This window comes from Phyllobates terribilis, unplaced genomic scaffold (genome assembly GCF_046119375.1).
Source record: "Phyllobates terribilis strain yellow unplaced genomic scaffold, ASM4611937v1 Scaffold_7__3_contigs__length_470593459, whole genome shotgun sequence".
In the NCBI taxonomy this organism is placed as follows: domain Eukaryota; kingdom Metazoa; phylum Chordata; class Amphibia; order Anura; family Dendrobatidae; genus Phyllobates; species Phyllobates terribilis.
This window is the reverse complement of record NW_027362767.1, coordinates 50,710,941-50,725,708: the sequence shown is the minus strand read 5'-3', so window position 1 is coordinate 50,725,708 and position 14,768 is coordinate 50,710,941. Positions and strand designations below refer to the sequence as shown.

Here is a 14,768-nt window from a genome sequence, read left to right as displayed (position 1 = left end):
TTCTAAGTGTAAAAAAATGAAATATTCACATATTGTAGCTACCGAACTCTGGTAAAGCTGAATGACAGCAGATATTGATGTTTTTGCTAGCGGCCGTATTCGCTATCTAGAAATGTGCTTGCTTGGTGCCTTTATTATGCTTCTTGGAGACTTTCTCATCCAATATACTGAATATATACTCTTGTTGTCTTTTCAGAGGTGCATGAAAGCTGCACTCTAGAAGATTTAATAGATAATTTTGTAACGTTCTTCATTGCAGGTTAGTAAATCTGTCTTCTGAAGTGTTATTGGTTTGTGTTTAATTTATATCTGTTTATCTATCTATCTATCTATTATCTATCTATCTATCTATCTATCTATCTATCTATCTATCTATCTATCTATCTATCTATCTATCTATCTATCTATCTATCTATCTATCTATCTAAAGTATCCAGTATCTATGTTACAATGATGTTGACTCTTGATTTGCAATGGTTTCAGGACAAGAAACGACAGCAAACCAGTTATCATTTGTTGTGATGGAATTAGGCAGGTACCCCGAGGTACTAGCTAAGTAAGTCAATTCTTTGATCTAGCCATAAACTTTTAAAGGGCTATCCAGCCGAGGAAAATGTGGGTATCGATGATAATGGGGATCAATTTTTCTTACATAACAATCTGATTCCTTTAAACATGTTATCCTATCTACAAAGTAAATTTTGGTTTTAAGGACCAGTAGAATTTTCTTACTTTTTGCCTCCAGAACCAACGTGACCAATTTATTTTTATGTGGACTTAGGTCCTGCTGGTTTGATATAGTATTATTGTTCTGACTGATAACTAGCTAATGTTTATGGTGAACTTTATTTTTAGGCAGTAACTATAAAGAGAGTAAAAGCCCCTGCACACATTGTATTCTGTCAAACTGACTCTCAGATGAACTGGCTGAATTCTAATATGTATAGGTGCCTCCTCACGTCATCTACCAGAGGAGATAAGGATTGGGCAGCTGCATTTCAATGCCCGGTCCTTTTGTTTTCTAGACAGAGAGACTAAAGTTGGCTGAAGTCTGGGCTCTCTACTGTCTTACTATTTTGATAGCTGTGAGAGACTTCCTGCTTCTGAGAAGGGAGATAATTCTGTGTGTGTCAGGATACCATGACTGTGCAGCAGAAAAACACAGGAGAGATCTGTGCTGCTGATTAATTAATTCTGGATGTATTTATTTAAGAAGAGATATAAAATGGATTCCTTTGTATTATGAAGCATCAGGGAGAAGGAGGCTAGAAACAGCAACTGAGGTAAATCCAGTCACAGCTTCTCCTCAGTTTGTTGTGGCTGTGCCTGTCTGTGTGCATGTGGTTAGAGATTCAGATAAACCATTTACAAGCAGCTATGTCCTCTTCTAGAATATTAAACCTTTATAAGCAGTTTTTCTTGCACTAAAACTGTTTAGGATCAGGTGCATCCTCCTTAATCAGCTGAGCTTCATAATACACAGGGATACTTTATCACAGTCCTTATGACTATTACTTTGCTGACCCATTGCCAGGTAACATAGGTTATGTCAGATTCATTCCAATTGTCAAAATTAGTTTGTTTTACCCTCTTCGTGGGTAATGTTCACAGCTTGTAATGTTATCTTTATGGCGGTGATTTATTTTCATAATTCTTATGAATTTTCTGATTTCTTAGGGCCCAGGCTGAAGTGGATGAAGTTATTGGCTCCAAAAGAGACATTGATTATGAAGATCTTAAGAAACTGCAATACTTGACCCAGGTACTTGTTAATTATTGCCCTTGTGAGCTTACAATCTAATTTCTTTCCTATAAACATATTCCTGTACATGTAATGGATGAGGTCAGTTTTTTAAGGAGTGCGGTGTGTTATTTTTGCAACACAAGACACTGATAAATAAAAGGATAAATCTTCTAGAGGAGGACATACTGTAGCTGCTTGTAAAGGGTTTCTTTGAGTCTCTCATTACATTCCTTCTGTAGGTTTTAAAAGAATCCTTAAGGTTGTACCCAACAGCACCAGGAACATCAAGAGTTTCAGTAGAGGAAATAGTTGTCGAAGGAGTGAGAATTCCTGCTGGATCTAATGTAATGGTAAGAGAGAAACATTGGTGTGACAACACAGCTTTCTAATCTTAATCAGCCAGACATCTAGATTTGTTAAGCCAAGAGAAATGCACTATTGTGTTTGTGTTAACTTGTAAATATATGTGTATTTCTGTGGCTGGTCAAGAAGGACAGACCAGTATTTGTATAACCCTGATTGTTGTCTTCTCTTGGTTCTTAACCCTCCGTCACATACAATAGGCCTGACAGGCACATCTCTTTTATTTGGCGGGAGTTTTGAAATGTTTGTATTTCAGAGTTATTAGTTTTATGTTAAGTAAATGGGTTTTTTTTGCACCTGATTATGTGTAGTCTCTTTTATTACATCCCTATGAAGGTCACTGATCACTTTTAGAGCACTGAAATTGCAAACATTAGATATTATAGGTATTTTTCTAGCCTGCGCCTGACAGTCACATTGTATGTGAACTCGTTAGAACCGATATTGTATGTGACGGAGGGTTAAACAATGATGTTTGTTACTATGCTAATTGCATATTATACTAAGCTAGCTAGTTTATTTACAAGAGCCCCCTGCTATACCAACTGTGTAAATTGATTAGCTCAAACAATGAGACCTGAGTGAGCCCTGCACCTTTACCTCTGACCTGTGACTGATGACCTTAGCCACATATGTAAATATAAAAAAGGGTTTTTCTATCCTGCTGCAACGAGAATTGAAAGAGACTTTACAAGGAGAATCAAAGCTCAGACTCCCTTCCGACCATCAGCTTGGTAGTATGGCTTTACCCAAAGAGACACAGATTTGAATTCTACATGATTCTAGCCTAAGGGTATATGGCTCTGATTGGAAAGATACGGATCTGCTCTATTGACCATCAGAGAGCCCATGGATACATTTGGAGAGACCAGGTTGGGACGATGAATTCACCTGGCCCCATGGATATGTTGTTTGGGGTTGCCAGGTGGGACCTTCCGGTTGCCTGGAACCCATGGAGACTTTCTGAGAAGCCAGATTGGGACCAGCCAGTCATCTGGCCCCATTAAACCTCTCGGAGAGGCCAGGGTGGGACCCTCGGGTCTCCTGGCCTTGTACCTCGATGGACTCCTAGCTTCCTAAGCTTGCCTCTACCTTCTCTCTGTGAGGGCCCGCCAGAAGCGGGGGGTCACTGGTTGAGGTAGTTGGCCGTGGAAGTCCCAAAGTCGCAGCTATTGTATCCCAGGTGGGCCAGCGGAAGCGTGAGGACTGTGTAATTTTGCACCATCTTGGGTATTTGCTGGGACTGTTCTATATGTTTATTGTCCTTTTTGTGGTTCAATAAAATATTGCCACACTGTTTTACCCTCACCCTGTGTTGTCTGAGTAGTATTACGCCCACGGAAGACCCCGGGTCTTCACAATTGAATTTCGTTTCTAACTTTCCATATGCCATGTTACGTATTTAGGGTACGAAGAGTGGCAATACTTAGTGCTTGTCCTAATATCTCAATCTGAAGAACTAATTTACGATCAAAGCTTGGTCAAATTAATCTTTTGATGTGTAATAGATGTAGCTGAGAAATCTATCTAAATGTGTTAACAGTTAAGAGTTTGTCCACATTTAGCCCCTTCCCATCATAGCCAATTTCCATTTTTGTACTTTAGTCTTTTCCTCTTCTATTTCCTAGTGCCATATTTTTTTAATTTTTCCGTAGACTCCCAAACAGATGCCCAAATGGGATCGTGCCACTTAAATGCCAATGTCAGAGACTGACAGATTTATTTTAGCGTTAAAAGGGTTAAACAAAAAAAATTCAAATTCACATCGAAATACTGTAAAATACCAATATAAAAAATACTTACTGCTACATCTTTTCCAGTGCTTTCCATAACCCCCTTAATAAACCATATATACAGATGATACAATTAGGAACAGTCTTAATAAACTGGCATTCTTTCTCTCTTCTGTGGTCTTCCATTGTGAGGGGTGCCCTTAATTTTGGAAATCAGTGGATGTGATCTCTCAGAAACACACAAATATAATTTGTCCTGTCTCCCTGACATTTTAGAAATAATATGTTTATGGATTCCCCTTTATGCTGTGAGTTTTATTAATGCTAATTAGAATAAGTGTGGGGGGGGGCATGTTATCATATAATAAATTCTCTTTTCTTTATAGTTTAACACATACGTCATGTGTCGGATGGAGAAATATTTTAAAGATCCTTTGCACTTCGATCCTGATAGATTCCATCCTGATGCCCCTAAGTAAGTGTGGATCTATAATAAAATATGTATTTTCATTTAAACGGGAATGTGTCATCAGAAAGTGAACTATTTTTTAATAATCTAATTTTTATGTTAAACTTTTATGCTAGACTGACACATCCTGCTTTGTACAGATCACTTTCAGCAGTCATCTCATTAGCATCTCCTCTATAAACAGTATATAACGCAGGATCCACCATTACACTAAATACAGTGGGGAAAAAAAGTATTTAGTCAGCCACCAATTGTGCAAGTTCTCCCACTTAAAAAGATGAGAGAGGCCTGTAATTGACATCATAGGTAGACCTCAACTATGAGAGACAAAAGGAGAAAACAAATCCTGAAAATCACATTGTCTGATTTGGAAAGAATTTTTTTTCAAATTTTGGTGGAAAATAAGTATTTGGTCAATTACAAAAGTTCATCTCAATACTTTGTTATATATCCTTTGTTGGCAATGGCAGAGGTCAAACGTTTTCTGTAATTCTTCACATGGTTGGCACACACTGTTGCTGGTGTGTTGCCCCATTCCTCCATGCAGATCTCCTCTAGAGCAGTGATGTTTTGAGGCTGTCGCTGGGCAACACGGACTTTCAACTCCCTCCAAAGGTTTTCCATAGGGTTTAGATCTGGAGACTGGCTAGGCCACTCCAGGACCTTGAAATGCTTTTTATAAAGCCACTCCTTCATTGCCCTGGCGGTGTGCTTGGGATCATTGACATGCTGAAAGACCCAGCCACGATTCATCTTCAATACCCTAGCTGATGGAAGGAGATTTGCACTCAAAATCTCACGATACATGGCCCCATTCATTCTTTCATGTACACGGATCAGTCGTCCTGGTCCCTTAGCAGAGAAACAGCCCCAAAGCATGATGTTGCCACCCCCATGCTTCACAGTAGGTATGGTGTTATTTGGATGCAACTCCGAGTTGTGTTTCTGCCAAACACTTCTACTTTGGTTTCATCTGACCATATGACATTCTCCCAATACTCTTCTGGATCATCCAAATGCTCTCTAGCAAACTTCAGACGGGCCCAGAAATGTAATGGCCTAAGCAAAGGGACACGTCTGGCACTGCAGGATCTGAGTCCCTGGCGGCATAGTGTGTTAGCGATGGTAGCCTGTGTAACGTTGGTCCAAGCTCTCTGCAGGTCATTCACTAGGTCCCCCCGTGTGGTTCTGGGATTTTTGCTCACCGTTCGTGAGATCATTTTGACCCCACGGGGTGAGATCTTGTGTGGAGCCCCAGATCGAGGGAGATTATCAGTGGTCTTGTATGTCTTCCATTTTCTAATTATTGCTCCCACAGTTGATTTCTTCACACCAAGTTGCTTGCCTATTGCAGTTTCAGTCTTCCCAGCCTGGTGCAGGGCTACAATTTTGTTTCTGGTGTCCTTCGACAGCTCTTTGGTCTTCACCATAGTGGAGTTGGAGTGTGACTGTTTGAGGTTGCGGACAGGTGTCTTTTATACTGATAACAAGTTCAAACAGGTGCCAGTACTACAGGTAATGAGTGGAGGGCAGAGGAGACTCTTAAAGAAGAAGTCACAGGTCTGTGAGAGCCAGAAATCTTGCTTCTTTGTAGGTGACCAAATACTTATTTTCCACCAAAATTTAAAAAGAAAAATTCTTTCCAAATGAGACAATGTGACTTTCAGGATTTGTTTTATCATTTTGTCTCTCATAGTTGAGGTCGACCTATGATGTCAATTACAGGCCTCGCTCATCTTTTTAAGTGGGAGAACTTGCACAATTGGTGGCTGAATAAATACTTTTTTTCCCCACTGAAAAAAGATCAACCAGTCACAATAGATAATGTCACAGCTCATCTCCTCCTCCTCCTGTACAATGACTGATAACACCTCTATAAACAGTAGATAACAAGGTCCACCATTCACAGTAAGTGATGTCACAGCTCACCTCCTCCTTCTCCTGTACAATGACTGATAACACATCTATATACAGTAGATAATACAGGATCTACCATCCACAATAGGGGATATCACAGCTCACCTCCTCCTCCTGTACAATGACTGATAACACCTATATATATGGTAGATAACCCAGGATCCACCATAATAGATGATGTCACAGCACACCTCCTCCTCCTGTACAATGGCTGACAACACTTCTATATACAATAGATAACACAGCATCCACCATTCACAATAGGTGATATCACAGCTCACCTCCTCCTCCTCCTGTACAATGACTGATAACACCTCTATATACAGTAGATAACATAGGATCCACCATTCACAATAGGTGATGTCACAGCTCACCTCCTCCTCCTGTACCATGACTGATAACACCTCTATATACAGTAGATAACACAGAATACACCATTACAGGTGATGTCTCAGCTTACCATCCCCTGGGGTTCACTTTACCCTAGCGCTATAAGTAAATTATTAATAAATGTATTTAATCTTTATTGTGCATTTAAGGTAGAATTACTAATTATTTATTGTGCTGACATGCACTGGATATTTCTTCTTTATTTTCTTTTACACCATCAGGCCAAATACAAACATTTACTTTCCGTTTTCTCTTGGGCCACGAACCTGTATTGGTCAAGTATTTTCGCAGGTAGGTAGATTCTATAAATTAAAAAAGAAAAATAGAAAGAAATTGTACTGTCGAGAGTAAAAAATATTTCAGGATCTCGTAACGTCTCTGTCCTATTTTTTTTACAAAATAGGGAACTGGATATTTTCAATCCTAAAAACTTTTATTGCTTTATGTAGTGTGAGACAGTGAGGGGAACCATATACGAGGGTTGTTATGTGTTCCCAAGGATGTGCATAGAAACATACTAAACCCACAGGAGATCATTGTAATTACAGCCACAGCTGTGGGTACAACGCAAAATAAAAGTGAGTGTGGACTGGGTCAGGCTACTTGACCAAGTCAGATTTAGGAAAACCTGACATGGGCTTTTATTTTTGGAGAGATCTGTAGGAAGGTAGTGGGACGGATCTCTCCCTCCAGTCCGGGTCTTGGAAGTGGCCCATGTCCATCATTCCCATTTAAACTTTCAGGTAAGGGTTGGGTGTGTTAGTGTTGGTTTTGAAAGCATCAGAGCAGGAGCTTCTGTGTATGTCAGGTCTGTGTGAGACTGAACATAGACCAGAGCCAGAGACTGAAGCAAAGCCATTGCTACACCCACGAGTTACACGATAGTGCAGTCGCCCACAGCAATGGACTGATACAGACGATCCGGATGATAACGTTTGGATTTATTTTGTAAGTTGGCAAATACAGGCATTTAAGTTGAACTGTCTTTGGTCACTACCTCATTACCGCACAGACGTGAGAGCCGCTGTCTTACAGTAGAACATGTCTTCTATTTTCTAAATATTTCTATTGTTTCTGTATACTAATAGCGACAGCAGAAAAGGACCTCGCACTCTGACCTGTTTTAAAATAGGAGATAAGGATTTCCATTATCTCCCTGCTGTAGAGTTTGCCCATTTACACATTGAAGGCAAAAAAACGAGGTTAAAGTTGACGACAAGCGCTGAGCAAACAACCGTTACTGTTGAAATTGCACGTTTTCATATATTTCAGGGGGGCACAGTGTATATTATACCTATAGTCAGGGGGGCACTGTGTGTATATTATACCTATAGTCAGGGGGGCACAGTGTATATTATACCTATAATCAGGGGGGCACAGTGTATATTATACCTATAGTCAGGGGGGCACAGTGTATATTATACCTATAGTCAGGGGGCACAGTGTATATTATACCTATAGTCAGGGGGGCACAGTGTATATTATACCTATAATCAGGGGGGCACAGTGTATATTATACCTATAGTCAGGGGGGCACAGTGTATATTATACCTATAGTCAGGGGGCACAGTGTATATTATACCTATAGTCAGGGGGGCACAGTGTATATTATACCTATAGTCAGGGGGCACAGTGTATATTATACCTATAGTCAGGGGGCACAGTGTATATTATACCTATAGTCAGGGGGGCACAGTGTATATTATACCTATAGTCAGGGGGGCACAGTGTATATTATACCTATAGTCAGGGGGGCACAGTGTATATTATACCTATAATCAGGGGGGCACAGTGTATATTATACCTATAATCAGGGGGGCACAGTGTATATTATACCTATAGTCAGGGGGCACAGTGTATATTATACCTATAGTCAGGGGGCACAGTGTATATTATACCTATAATCAGGGGGGCACAGTGTATATTATACCTATAATCAGGGGGGCACAGTGTATATTATACCTATAGTCAGGGGGCACAGTGTATATTATACCTATAGTCAGGGGGGCACAGTGTATATTATACCTATAGTCAGGGGGGCACAGTGTATATTATACCTATAGTCAGGGGGCACAGTGTATATTATACCTATAGTCAGGGGGGCACAGTGTATATTATACCTATAGTCAGGGGGGCACTGTGTGTATATTATACCTATAGTCAGGGGGGCACTGTGTGTATATTATACCTATAGTCAGGAGGGCACTGTGTATATTATACCTATAGTCAGGAGGGCACTGTGTATATTATACCTATAGTCAGGAGGGCACTGTGTATATTATACCTATAGTCAGGAGGGCACTGTGTATATTATACCTATAGTCAGGAGGGCACAGTATATATTATACCTATAGTCAGGGGGGCACAGTGTATATGACGCGCCCCCTGGGCCATATTCTTTAGGGGGAATATCCGGAGCCGGATCAGATGGGAGTTGTAGTCTTCCGAGTGGCTGTGACCCGGTCCGTGCCCAGGGTGTCAAACTCAGTTGTATGTGGCAGTCCTACAGATGTTATTAAGTTCTTAATGTCGACTACGCCACCCGTTGTATTGCGGTCACTATGGCCGCCGCTGCAGCAGGGTCCGCTGAGGCTGATGGTGTAGGTGCAGCTTTTGATGGTATAACCCCCAACGGGTGGGGTATAGCCTCAGGGGGTCAGGTGCAGAGGATGGGGGTTGTGGTGGTGCAGCGTAGATGTAAAATGAAGACAGAGTCGGGTTGTGCAGTTTAGGGTATTTACTCACTGCTGATGTTCCGGTCACTCCAGCTTCAAGTGACCACCCGAGCCGTGCTGCGTCCACCAGGTCCTGGATCCAGCCAACCCCCAAACAAGTCCGGAGCGTGACCCTGAGCTCTCCTTCTGTCCTTTCCTCTGGCCGTCCCCACTAGTGATCCACCCAGGTCCAGCTCCCTCGGGCCTTCTGTTGGGAGACCCTTGGCCTTGGGTTCCCTGACCCTCCACGTGGTATGCCTTCGGGGTGGATGTGGTGGGTGGCCGTGGCAGACACTGCCCACGGCCTCCGGTCTCTGGCTAGGGTGTGCTTTTGCCCCCACCAGCTTGGGATCCGGTACCCTTTTGCCAACTCTTCACCCGCTGATGGACTTTGGGTTCTCAGAGTTCCTTTTCTGTTTCCCCCTCTGGGTCTTTCTGGCTTTCTCCTCTCTCTCTCTCTGGGGCTGCTCTGCTCCTCTTCCTCCTCTGACTTCTCTGCAAAGACTGACTGACTGACCCTGTTCTTTGATGGTGCCCACCTTATATACACCCTCTATGTGTGAGCTCAGGTGACCAGCACCCAATGAGCTCCTATCTTTACCCAGGCTGCTCCCCCTATCTGCCCCTACACTACTTGGGATGTACCACCCCCCTCCCACTCCAGCCAGGAACAGACTCGGTCGTACCTGCACATTTCTAAGTGGGAGTACCGTTGGTCTGTTCCTCGGAAATGGGATGTGTGTAGTGCATGCAGCCTACCGAGCTCAGTTCCACACTCCATCCTTACCCGGGAGTGGAATATCACACCTCTGGGTTGAGGTGCAATACCCCTGTAGCAGCCGAATCCTCAGGGTGCTACATTCCCCCCTGGTAAATCACAGCACGTCCTCGGGCTGTAAGAACAAAACACCAAAAACATACAAATTTTTGCATAAACATATAAAACATCATATATATATATAACTCGTGGCTTTCCTATAAAACCAGTAGGGGCGCTTTAGGACGCGCAACTATTTACAAGGATATGGCCGCTCTCAGTCCTCGGCCAGGTATTAGGGGTTAAACGGGTAAACAGTTCAATTCTCTGGTCCCAACGGGGACTACATTAGCAACTGTAACAGTTCACTGTGCCCCGACGGGCAACTATATACAGCTTCGGCTCCGCTGTACTTAACGACGGCGTCCTCCTGCTCTTTCTTTATGGTTACCTCTAACTCTAGTTTCAGACCCGTCCGGGTCCTCTTGTTCTTCCTCCTCACACCGCAGCTCTTCCTCCGTCAGGCGATGCACATGGAGGGCGTAGGGTCCTTTGGCACACTTGTGCCGGGTGAAGGTGACCTCGTCCCCGATGTAAAGGTCACGACCTCTGTGTCCCTCCGGTAGGTGGGACTCAACGTCTCTCCTGGTCACGAAGACGTCGCCTGGGGTGCGGTGGTCTCGGATGAAGCCCCACCCATGCTGCATGTTAAACTTGATCACAGTCCCGGTGGTGCGGGGACTATGCGCTGCACGGGGGTCTCTCCTGGCCCGGCTCTTCTGCTCCGCGCTCCTTATTTGAGCTTGCTGTTCCCGGACCCGCCTCTCTCTCCGCTCCCTCTCAAAGTCCTCGAGCTGTTGGCGGCAGCACTCAGCACGCTCCGCTGCAGCTGCCCGAGTCTCCTGAGTGAACCCCATAAGATCTTCTCCGGTGGGGTCCCACTCAAACTGCGCTTCTGCTAGCGGGGGCGAGATCCTCTTTACGGGCTTTGGAGCCGGGATCAGGGGTTCATCCAGGGGTCTCTCTCTCCGGAGTCGGGGATGGTGAAACTCCGGCGGCCATATAAATGGCTGCCCATCCGGGCACGTATGCTGGGCGTACAGGTCCTCTCCCAGATGCGGCACTCTTGGTCTTATGGGCGCGGTGGTGTTAGCGCCCGGGTTGCCCGGGCCTTGCGGCCAGGCCTGGGGTATCTGGAAGGTAAAGGGCACCGTAAGGACGGCGGCGCCCTGGGCTACTTGGCCCTGCGACCAGGCCGGGGGCTCCGCGGAGGTAGGGGGCGCTGTTGGTATTGCGGCGCCCGGGGGTACTAGGCCTTGCGACCAGGCTGGTGGTACTTCCTGCTTGGTCACGCTCGGGGTCGAGGCGTGTGACGTCACAGGGGTCGCGGCTCCCGTTTGAGGCCTAGTCTGCGGCGGTGACGTTGCAGCGACGGGCACGGCAGGATAGACTTCGGGCTCTGCGACGGGGAGCTGGGGCAGGTACGCGGTTTCCCGGTTTGGGGTATAGACGTCCCCTTTACCTGCCTCCACTCGTTCGGCTCCCTTCTCGGCGCCGTCTCCGGCCTTCAATCCTCCCGCGCCATCCTCAGAGGCGGTCTGTTTCCTCGTCTCGGGTGGCGTGCTCCGCTGACAGGTCTCGGTCTGCTGGGCCATCTCACGGCTCCACTCCGCCAACGTCTCTCGCTGCACCCGGGCCATCCTCCTTGCGAGGCCCTCCAGAGCGGTCTGTGCACACTCCCGGTCTCGGGGGAGCTGTGCTAGGACCTCCACTAGGCCTAGTGGGGTCGTTGTTTCCAGCAGGCTCCTGACCAACGGGTCGGTGCTGCTCTGCTCTCCCTCCTCTGTTTCTAGCAGGCTCCTGGCCAACGGGCCGGTGCTGCTCTGCTTTCTCGCCATCTCCGGGTAAGCTCCTCCGATACTCTTCTCCAGGCTTCTTGCCTCCGGGTGCGCTCGCTCTAGACTGCTCCAGGCGACACCCATCTTTGTTCTCTCCTTTCGTCTCCTCCCACCTCGAGGGCGGTCCCGGGGCCACTTGGTGACTGTCAGCTCCAGGGGCTGTTCTTTCACGCTGACAGACACCTCTAGCATCACAGTCTCTGTTGGTGGGGGCGGTTTCCACTTTTGGCGCCATTTTCGGTCCTGGCCCACGATGGGAGGCGGCCTCTCACCACCCTCTGGCACGCCCATAATGGCGTCCGCTCTTCCAAGGCGGGAAACCTTTGGAAATGGCGGGAATCGCTTCCCAGTGGCGGGAAACTCTGCAGATGGCGGGAAAACGCTGTTAATGGCGGACAACCGGCGGGAATCGACCTGTGATGGAGTCCGATGGCGGGGACCCTCCGGAACCGGCAGGAGACTTCTTTTTGAGGTAAACTTGCACTTTTCTTCAGGCACGCAGTACCCGGTTGTTGTGGGCACGTAATCCTGCCGACTACGCCAAAGTTGACGCGCCCCCTGGGCCATATTCTTTAGGGGGAATATCCGGAGCCGGATCAGATGGGAGTTGTAGTCTTCCGAGTGGCTGTGACCCGGTCCGTGCCCAGGGTGTCAAACTCAGTTGTATGTGGCAGTCCTACAGATGTTATTAAGTTCTTAATGTCGACTACGCCACCCGTTGTATTGCGGTCATTATGGCCGCCGCTGCAGCAGGGTCCGCTGAGGCTGATGGTGTAGGTGCAGCTTTTGATGGTATAACCCCCAACGGGTGGGGTATAGCCTCAGGGGGTCAGGTGCAGAGGATGGGGGTTGTGGTGGTGCAGCGTAGATGTAAAATGAAGACAGAGTCGGGTTGTGCAGTTTAGGGTATTTACTCACTGCTGATGTTCCGGTCACTCCAGCTTCAAGTGACCACCCGAGCCGTGCTGCGTCCACCAGGTCCTGGATCCAGCCAACCCCCAAACAAGTCCGGAGCGTGACCCTGAGCTCTCCTTCTGTCCTTTCCTCTGGCCGTCCCCACTAGTGATCCACCCAGGTCCAGCTCCCTCGGGCCTTCTGTTGGGAGACCCTTGGCCTTGGGTTCCCTGACCCTCCACGTGGTATGCCTTCGGGGTGGATGTGGTGGGTGGCCGTGGCAGACACTGCCCACGGCCTCCGGTCTCTGGCTAGGGTGTGCTTTTGCCCCCACCAGCTTGGGATCCGGTACCCTTTTGCCAACTCTTCACCCGCTGATGGACTTTGGGTTCTCAGAGTTCCTTTTCTGTTTCCCCCTCTGGGTCTTTCTGGCTTTCTCCTCTCTCTCTCTCTGGGGCTGCTCTGCTCCTCTTCCTCCTCTGACTTCTCTGCAAAGACTGACTGACTGACCCTGTTCTTTGATGGTGCCCACCTTATATACACCCTCTATGTGTGAGCTCAGGTGACCAGCACCCAATGAGCTCCTATCTTTACCCAGGCTGCTCCCCCTATCTGCCCCTACACTACTTGGGATGTACCACCCCCCTCCCACTCCAGCCAGGAACAGACTCGGTCGTACCTGCACATTTCTAAGTGGGAGTACCGTTGGTCTGTTCCTCGGAAATGGGATGTGTGTAGTGCATGCAGCCTACCGAGCTCAGTTCCACACTCCATCCTTACCCGGGAGTGGAATATCACACCTCTGGGTTGAGGTGCAATACCCCTGTAGCAGCCGAATCCTCAGGGTGCTACATATATTATACCTATAGTCAGGGGGGCACGGTGTATATTATACCTATAGTCAGGGGGGCACGGTGTATATTATACCTATAGTCAGGGGGGCACGGTGTATATTATACCTATAGTCAGGAGGGAACTGTGTGCATATTATACCTATAGTCAGGGGGGCACTGTGTATATTATACCTATAGTCAGGGGGGCACAGTGTATATTATACCTATAGTCAGGAGGGAACTGTGTGCATATTATACCTATAGTCAGGAGGGAACTGTGTATATTATACCTATAGTCAGGGGGGCACAGTGTATATTATACCTATAGTCAGGGGGGCACTGTGTGTATATTATACCTATAGTCAGGAGGGAACTGTGTGCATATTATACCTATAGTCAGGAGGGAACTGTGTGCATATTATACCTATAGTCAGGAGGGCACTGTGTATATTATACCTATAGTCAGGGGGGCACAGTGTATATTATACCTATAGTCAGGGGGGCACAGTGTATATTATACCTATAGTCAGGGGGGCACTGTGTGTATATTATACCTATAGTCAGGAGGGCACTGTGTGTATATTATACCTATAGTCAGGGGGGCACAGTGTATATTATACCTATAGTCAGGGGGGCACAGTGTATATTATACCTATAGTCAGGGGAGCACTGTGTATATTATACCTATAGTCAGGGGGGCACTGTGTATATTATACCTATAGTCAGGGGGGCACTGTGTGTATATTATACCTATAGTCAGGGGGGCACTGTGTGTATATTATACCTATAGTCAGGGGGGCACTGTGTATATTATACCTATAGTCAGGGGGGCACTGTGTGTATATTATACCTATAGTCAGGGGGGCACAGTGTATATTATACCTATAGTCAGGGGGGCACAGTGTATATTATACCTATAGTCAGGGGGGCACTGTGTGTATATTATACCTATAGTCAGGGGGGCACAGTGTATATTATACCTATAGTCAGGGGGGCACAGTGTATATTATACCTATAGTCAGGGGGGCACAGTGTATATTATACCTATAGTCAGGG

The 14,768-nt window shown here is 46.2% G+C and overlaps 1 protein-coding gene across 1 annotated transcript in view; it reads left to right on the top strand.

Annotated features, from left to right (window-relative positions):
• Positions 1–14,768, top strand: part of LOC141153588 (cholesterol 24-hydroxylase-like) — a 42,227-nt gene that overhangs the window by 20,312 nt on the left and 7,147 nt on the right. The window contains exons 9-14 of the mRNA XM_073638538.1: positions 197–259; positions 484–556; positions 1,678–1,762; positions 1,984–2,094; positions 4,227–4,315; positions 6,838–6,907. Coding sequence (XP_073494639.1) covers positions 197–259; positions 484–556; positions 1,678–1,762; positions 1,984–2,094; positions 4,227–4,315; positions 6,838–6,907 — 491 coding nt within the window. The remainder of the gene's footprint in view (positions 1–196; positions 260–483; positions 557–1,677; positions 1,763–1,983; positions 2,095–4,226; positions 4,316–6,837; positions 6,908–14,768) is intronic.